At 40.6% G+C, this 7543-nt stretch overlaps 1 protein-coding gene and 1 pseudogene across 1 annotated transcript; both read right to left on the minus strand.

Moving 5' to 3' along the window:
* Nucleotides 1–34: 34 nt before the first annotated feature.
* Nucleotides 35–4602, minus strand: SIEL (ARM repeat superfamily protein). Its single transcript, XM_086247617.1, has 8 exons — nt 3887–4602; nt 3697–3774; nt 3099–3332; nt 2823–3014; nt 2398–2538; nt 2172–2261; nt 1158–1699; nt 35–1006 (listed from the first exon to the last, which is right to left on the minus strand). Exons 1-8 carry the CDS (start codon nt 4562–4564, stop codon nt 85–87), a joined length of 2877 nt encoding a protein of 958 aa, XP_086103743.1. The 5' UTR covers nt 4565–4602; the 3' UTR covers nt 35–84.
* A 432-nt stretch (nt 4603–5034) lies between these two features.
* LOC147281369 (probably inactive leucine-rich repeat receptor-like protein kinase IMK2 pseudogene) lies at nt 5035–7023 on the minus strand (annotated as a pseudogene).
* Nucleotides 7024–7543: the final 520 nt, after the last annotated feature.

A 7543-nucleotide genomic window follows, 5' to 3' on the forward strand; every position in this document is an offset into this window, starting at 1 on the left:
TCAATTTAACTCTAGCAGAAATCTTGACCAAAAATAAAAAAACAACCCAATCATTTGTTTATTCACCCAAAAAAAAAAAACCACTCAACCTTTACCAACCATAGAAAGATAAACTTCCCTTTCTAGGCAAAGATATGTTAGTTCATGCCTTGGGCCCCAACGTTTGCCCGAGGAGACATCTTCATCCTCCGACAAACATTCCATACAAATACAGACCCTAATTGTAAAAGAAAAGGCTTTTGGAGTTCTGTAAAAGGGTACAGTTAACGTTAATATTCTGATGTCATCACGCCCTCCAAAGAGATTTAAATCCAAAAAGGCAAACTGAGTTGACTCATTGTTTCCATCTACAGTCATCTTCACCCACAATCTACTTTCAACCAAAATGTTATGCAGAATGATCTGGCATGGTATACCAACGGGCAGTCCTGAGACAAATCGAAGAGGATTATCAGAGTCATTATCAGGTATCTCCAGCTCTGCCTTTATGTGCTTGAGTCTACCACACAACACGAGCTGCCTGAGGGAGAAACTTTCAAGTACCCTTCTAAAGAGAAGGGGATTACAGGAAGCTCCATTGAGAGAGGAACCAATTTCAGATGATAATTTTCCGACTTCAATTATAAACGTGGATGGTTCAACAGATATGAGAGAATCCACTTGTGACATCGTATGAGAGAGCTTTCTCAAAGTACCAAGATGGCAGCAAATTTCAGCTTTGGACAATTTGAGTGTATAAGTCACAAGTATCAGCTCCAAGATATGCAGCTCCTCCTCTTTGGACAATCTTATAAATCTACTCTTCAGGTCTCTAAGCCTCGTGTCTAGCTTTCCCAATACAATGTCCAATTCTCCCATACCACAAGGAAAATGTCTTGAAGGCAGGAAGTTCACCCATGCCTTTGCAAGCAGTTTTATTATCTGAATGTATTGCAGTGTAAAGGCAAAAACACCAGCCGATGCAAGCGAGTCAGAAGTGAATGTTGCCAACTCTACCCTGCAACTTCTGCATGAGGCCATTTTCAAAAAATAAACAAAACAAATAAGCAGATGGAAAATAGAAAAGTATGTATTGAGAAGTTCTGAACAAATATGGCAATCAACTAACACACATGAAAAAGTGAAACAGGTGATCATGGGGAAAACTATGGTACAACCTCAAAGTCCTCAGTACTTCAGTCGTGAATCCTGATTGTACAAATGGCCAAATGTCCTTCACCTTTGCAAGAATAACGTTCATTGACTTGGTCACTTCATCATTCACCTCTACCTGGTATTCTACAAGTGAAGATCCTACCTCCCTTGGCTCCTTAATTATTGGAAACAAAACTTCACAGGTTCCATCTCTCTTTTGTTGCAATGGCATTGCAATGGAACCAATTATCTCATTACTATTACAGGTTGAAACATCACACTTATGTAAAGACAAGTATGGCTCCCCCGCTTTGAAATCAAACTGTATGGCATCCAGTCCTGAAGATCTACTGCACTGAGACAAGTAAGCGAAAAGGCCATCTTGATTCATAATGTCACTCAAAGCATGAGAAATCCTTCCCAGGTACGTAACTGCATAAGAAAATATAATAGGTGGAATACTGCAACCGCGTTCTTGCGAAAGCGGAGCTGAGATGGCCAGAACTAGCAAGGCTGCCACTTTCACGCTATCAAAGCCCAACTCGCCATTAGACATTGGCTCCATCTGATAGAACAGGTGGAGAAAGGAACAATTATTATCAACTTGCAATAGAAACTACAAACAACACAAAGGGAAACTAAGGAAAACATATGAAACAAAATCGACAATTTCAAGCAATTTATAGATATAAGGTAACTTCCCAAAGCCTGTAGCAGAAACAACCAAAGATAGCAGAAGTGTGATTCAGTATTCTCTTTGGTGCTGTTCTGTGCCATGCTTTCAAAAATCTATTATTAAGTTTGCTGACGGTGGTATCAGATTAAAAAAGCTTTCTTAAATAGAAATTTATTTCACATTCAGCTCACAAACTATCATATGATGAACCATGCTTCTTTTCTTAAATCATTTAAGTTCATTTGAATAGACCCTGTAAGGAATGCTTCTTTAGTGTCAGTATGCAGGATTGAAGGTGGTGGTGTTTATTTCTTTTAATGGTCCTGCAATAGTATATAACTATATATGGAAGCATGCTAACCTGTGGATAAACCTCCTCAATTATGCAGACTGCAAACCTTCCATGATTTTGTCCAATATGAAACATAATGGATAATACATCTGCTTCATCCTGGAAATGAGTACGTTGAATTAGCTGAGGTAAGAGAAAAGAATAATATATTCAAATGACCAAATTCACTCCCTCCAATTAATTTGAAAAATAAAATCTGAAAATATGATCAAAAAAATATCAATGGAAAGCGGACCTGTGGATATATTTCCAAATTTTCTAGTAGGGCATGAATAGTTAATCTGAACATTTCTAAATCTGGAAGCTTTGCCAATCTAAGTATTTTCCTTGCAGCAGATCTTACAAGGGTATTACTGTCAACCAGAGAGCCAAGAAACTGCAAATCAAATAACAAAACAATATTAGGCAGCATGTACTTAAGTCATCTATTGAAGTTACCTGGTGTAAAGAAATAAAAGTTACCTTTTTTCAACAATTTGACCTAGGAACATAGGAATTCCAGTAAAGAGAAGCATTTCAATGACTTCTGCCACCTCATAGTATAAAATGTGTTTTACATTCATAAACAGCAAGTAAATTGAATTCATCAGATATTGATTCATTTACTTATTATGTATCATTTGAAGATTAATGATAGAGTTACAAAATTCCAAAACATACCATATGCATGTGCGTTTCTTGCACCTTCAGATGGTCAAAGCTAGCCATTTGATACATAGTTTCAAAAGCTTGTAACCGAACAAATATTGAATCATCATTCAGTACACCAATCAGTAGGTTTAAGGCTTCTTCAGCAAACTTGGCAGAGCGTATGGTCAGTGTACACAAAGAATGACATGCAGCTACTCGCACCTTCAGATTGATCACAAACAGTTTTCAGTTAGAAAGTACGCATATAGTAAAGTTTCCTTGCACAACAGAGTAAAAAATAGTTACCTCACGGAATTCATCCTCAAGTCCATGCACAAAAGCTCCAGCAGCACTTGACCCAGAGACTTCTAATTGTTCATCAGAGCACTGAGCAATAGATTTCTTTCCCTTATTGATCACCAGGACTCTCTTTGATCGGGTTTGCAAAAGAATGTCCTCAGATACCATTGCTATCTTCCCAATGGCATAAAAAGCTTCAACCCTAACCTCCATGCTCATGTCTCTTACCATCGAACAAAGCTACAAACATACATGATGCATGAGACATCAGGTTAGGAGCTCTACATGATGCTTTTCAAAAATTTAAGACTTCTCATTGAGACAGATTGATAGGAAGAGAGCGTCCTACCGTATAACAATGCAGGGTGAAAGGGTGGTGATTTTCTTAGTGGTCTCCTAGAGAAAATTTGACTTGAACAGATTAGTAAGACTATCTGGACAATATGTATAACTTGATGACACGACATCTAAAGGGAGGAGTTTATAACTTGATGACAGTAGAGACCAAAACTCATAAAGCAATGCCAGGATTAAATGGGTCAAATTATCTTAAATATTCAACTAATAAGCAATTACAGGAATTATATTTCTAACAAGCAATTACTTTGACAAATACTTCATTGGACCAATACGCCTTTGTCTCCGAATTGCAAGTGGCAAGCATTACACCCCACGAACACACCTGTGTATTCATTCATGGTGTACAAAACATAAAGCACGTTAGCACATAAAAAGTGAACACCGAGATAAAGAAGCAGAGAGCTGTTGTAATGGCACTGATTAACAAAGCTCACCGCCTGAACTGCAGAGGATCGAACGCAATCTTCCATGTCGTTTAGAAGCTCAACGGCACGGAAGTAGCACCCTGCAATCATGTCACGTTCGTCGACAACACCGGTCTTGCTCAAACCAACGAGTCCGTCCAATGCCGCTTTCCTCACGTACGGGTATGGATCCTTCGTAAACCCTAGAAAGAGACTGAATAACAAGTAAGGCCGTACACCGAACCTCTCGGCGTTTCGGAGAAGCCATGGCCGTTCAGCTGGAGATGGACTGAAACAGAGAGAGGCAAATAACCGGTCGTCCAGTTCTTCGATGGCGGGGGCTAGGGCTCGGTTGTACTCTGCGATCGAAGCCAGTGCATCGAGCGAATCGGCGGCAACGCGCGTCGACTCGGCGGAGAGGAGCGAGTGGGAACGGACAGAGTTGAATACGGGGCCTGAGAGGTGGACGTGTCGCGAGGCCAGGTCGGAGAGGAGCTTGAGAGTGTGGTGGAGTGCGAGCGGGTCGCGACTGAGTTGGAGCGAGCGAGTTAGGGTTTCGACGATGGAAGAGATTGTGGAAGCGGGAGTTGAGGGGTTGATGATCAAGGACCTCAGGGAAGCTAGGGTTTCAGGAGAGAGAGGCTCGTTGGCTGAAATTGTGGGGAGGTTGAGAGGGTGATGGCACGTGAGGAGCACGTGATCCTCCATTGCAGAGGTCGAGCTTGGTTCTGCTACACCCCAGTGTTTCAAAGGAAAAAAAAACCCGGGAACACACAAGGGAGATCAAAAGATTCAAAACCCGTCCTTTTAGTAACAGACTTGGGCCGGTTAATGGGTTATGTCTTTTGGGTGCGATCCAGAAACTCAAGTACAATGGGCCAGCTCATATCTAATCTTTTTGGGCCCAGTCTCATAGTGGATTGGCTCATGGTTTTTGCCCTAACTATCAACCACTCTAATTTCTTTCCATTTTTTTTTTCTTGTAATAACCCCTCTAATTTCTAATGGGTGATTGACTGATTCTAATGACTCATGGGCATAAAAATAGGAAAAAAATAAAGTTAAGTAATTCAGTTGATACATATTAATTTATCAAAGTCAAAGTAGTTTAATCATATATATTAGGCTCCGCTTTGGTCATCCAAGTGCATGATGCATCCAAAGCAATGTCATGACCACTAAATCAAAAGCACATGAGCTACCAGATCAAGTGAGGCACATTCCTGAATCCAGTGATTCCAAAAGAAAACCAAGAGAAAAAGTGAGGCACATAACGCTGAATTTTGTGAAGTTAAATATTGCAAGGCAAGATCTAGCATATCATCAAATGTGTAATAGGCCCTGAGAACTAGGAGATTTGGGTGCCTAATCTTCCTAAGTGCTGCAGCTTCAGTTTCAAACTCCTTCTGACCTCAACCTCTTCACTGCTACTTGATTGCCTTCCTCTAATGTTGCCTTATATGCTGTCCCATATGTACTCTTACCGGCCCATTATCTCCGCAGTAGCACATAAAGGGTCAAAGTGAACAAGCGCGCTTTCCACCCGTTTCACCACCGGATTGGACTACAGTGCCTGCAGGAACTGCCTTGTCAGTGCTCCCAGCCGCAGCCTGCTTGGTGTTACCATTCTTTCCTTTTGAAGCAGACCTTTTCCTGATCAAACAGACAAGCAAAAAGCAGCAGAGTACAAGTAGAACTGCTAGGAGGGCACCTGCAGCTATGAGAACTATGTCCTTTGTACTTAGTTTGTGGTGATGCTTCTTCTTCAAAAGCTCTGACGAGGGAGGTGGAGGATTCTGAGGTGGAGGACTATGAGGTGGAGGAGAAGAGCATGGAGTTGAAGTGCTATACCCACATAACTCAAGATTCCCCACAAAAGAGCTGGAATTGAACTTTTTGGAGAGGAGAGGTGGGACTGAGCCAGAGAGATTGTTGTAAGAAATATTGAAGGAAGTGAGATTGGCCAGGCTCGCAAGTGAAGTAGGAATTTCTCCACTAAGATTATTTTTAGATAGATCAACTTGGTAAATTCCAGAGATATTCCCAATAGATGCTGGAATAGGGCCAGTGAATTTATTATTCCTCAGGTTGAGTACTGTGAGGTTCTGCAATTTGTCTAGAGCTTCTGGGATTTGGTTATCAAGGTCATTGCCTTCTAGATTCAATAGAACAAGGGAGGAGAGGTTGGAAAAGCTAACAGGAAAGCTTCCATTGATAGCATTGTTGGATAAGTCTAGCTTTTGTAGCCTTGTGAGCTCCCCTAGTTCATTGGGTATGGTCCCAGTAATCTGGTTATTGTTCAGATAAATTTCTTCAAGAAAACCCAATTTGCTCAGAGAACTTGGAATAGTTCCAGAGATCACATTATGATCAAGGGTCAAGACCTTAAGTTGGTAAATCTCATTTCCTGTTTCACTCCAAGTACTTGGAATAGAACCAGAGAGGTTGTTGTGTTGGAGAGCAAGGAGAGCGAGAGAATGGGACCTTGTGAGACTACTTGGGATTGACCCAGAAAGAGAATTGAAACTCAAAGTGAGTCTAAATAACTTGGTAGAATTTGAAAGACTAGAAGGAATTACACCAGTAAGTGAATTGTTGCTTAAATCAAGAGTTTGAAGAAGAGGACAGTTACCAATTGAAGGAGGGATAGAACCAGAAAGCCTGTTGTTGAAGAGGTAAACCCCTCTGAGATTGGAAAGGAACCCAAGAGAAAAAGGGACGGTGCCAGCTAAAACATTGTCGTGCAGGCTAAGCTTTCGAAGCGCTTGCAGTTGACCAATCTTCTCAGAGATTCGGCCCCCAAGTCTCTTCCATGGAAGCTGGATGGCAATGACCTGTCCCTTGACACACTTGATTCCTGCCCACCCACCTGAGCACGCTCCATAACCACTGTCATTCCAGCTACGCAAAACGCCCTTGAAATCGATGAGTTCGTGCTTGATTGCTCGAAGTGCTTCATAGTTAGCTTGAGTGACAATCACCCCATCCCCTCTCTGGCCCAAAACAGGGTGGTAAGTGAGAGTCAGAAGCTGAACCCAGAGTAAGGCATAGAAGATGGACAACTTGTTACAAAATCGGAAAGAAGAAAGAAGGTTGCTAGTGCCATGCATAATCTGAAATGGGGTTTTGACAAACTGAATGAAAAATGGGTACAACTTATTTTCCATGAACATCAAAGGGTTGCAGAGATGTCCATGAAAAAGAGGAGTAAATGAACTTTTGATCTCTCTTTTTCTTCTCCTTTCTTAGTTCACTTCTAGAAAGTGTATATGCATGAACAATGAAATGAAAGCTAAAGAAGAAGGCCAGAAATAAGAGAGTGTATATCTTAGTTCACTTGTAGAGAGTGTATAATGGTTTTTGCCCTCACTATCAACCGGCCACTCTAATTTCTTTCCTTTTTTTTATATTCTTGTAATAACCCCTCTAACTTCTAATGGGTGATTGACTGATTCTAATGACTCATGGGCATAAAAATAGGAAAACAATAAAGTTAAGTAATTCAGTTCAAACATATTAATTTATACAGTAGTGCTAGGGATCCCAATTTTTTTTGGCAACTTACCTGTCATTCATACATATATATTGGACACTAAAAAATAAAATTAAAAACCTAAAAAAGAAAAAGATGAACTCTGTCAAGTAAAGCAATGACACGTAATGTGGTAAACAAATATTAGAAAAAAA

Source organism: Dryas octopetala, chromosome 6, assembly GCF_963921425.1.
Source record: "Dryas octopetala chromosome 6, drDryOcto1.1, whole genome shotgun sequence".
Classification (NCBI taxonomy): domain Eukaryota; kingdom Viridiplantae; phylum Streptophyta; class Magnoliopsida; order Rosales; family Rosaceae; genus Dryas; species Dryas octopetala.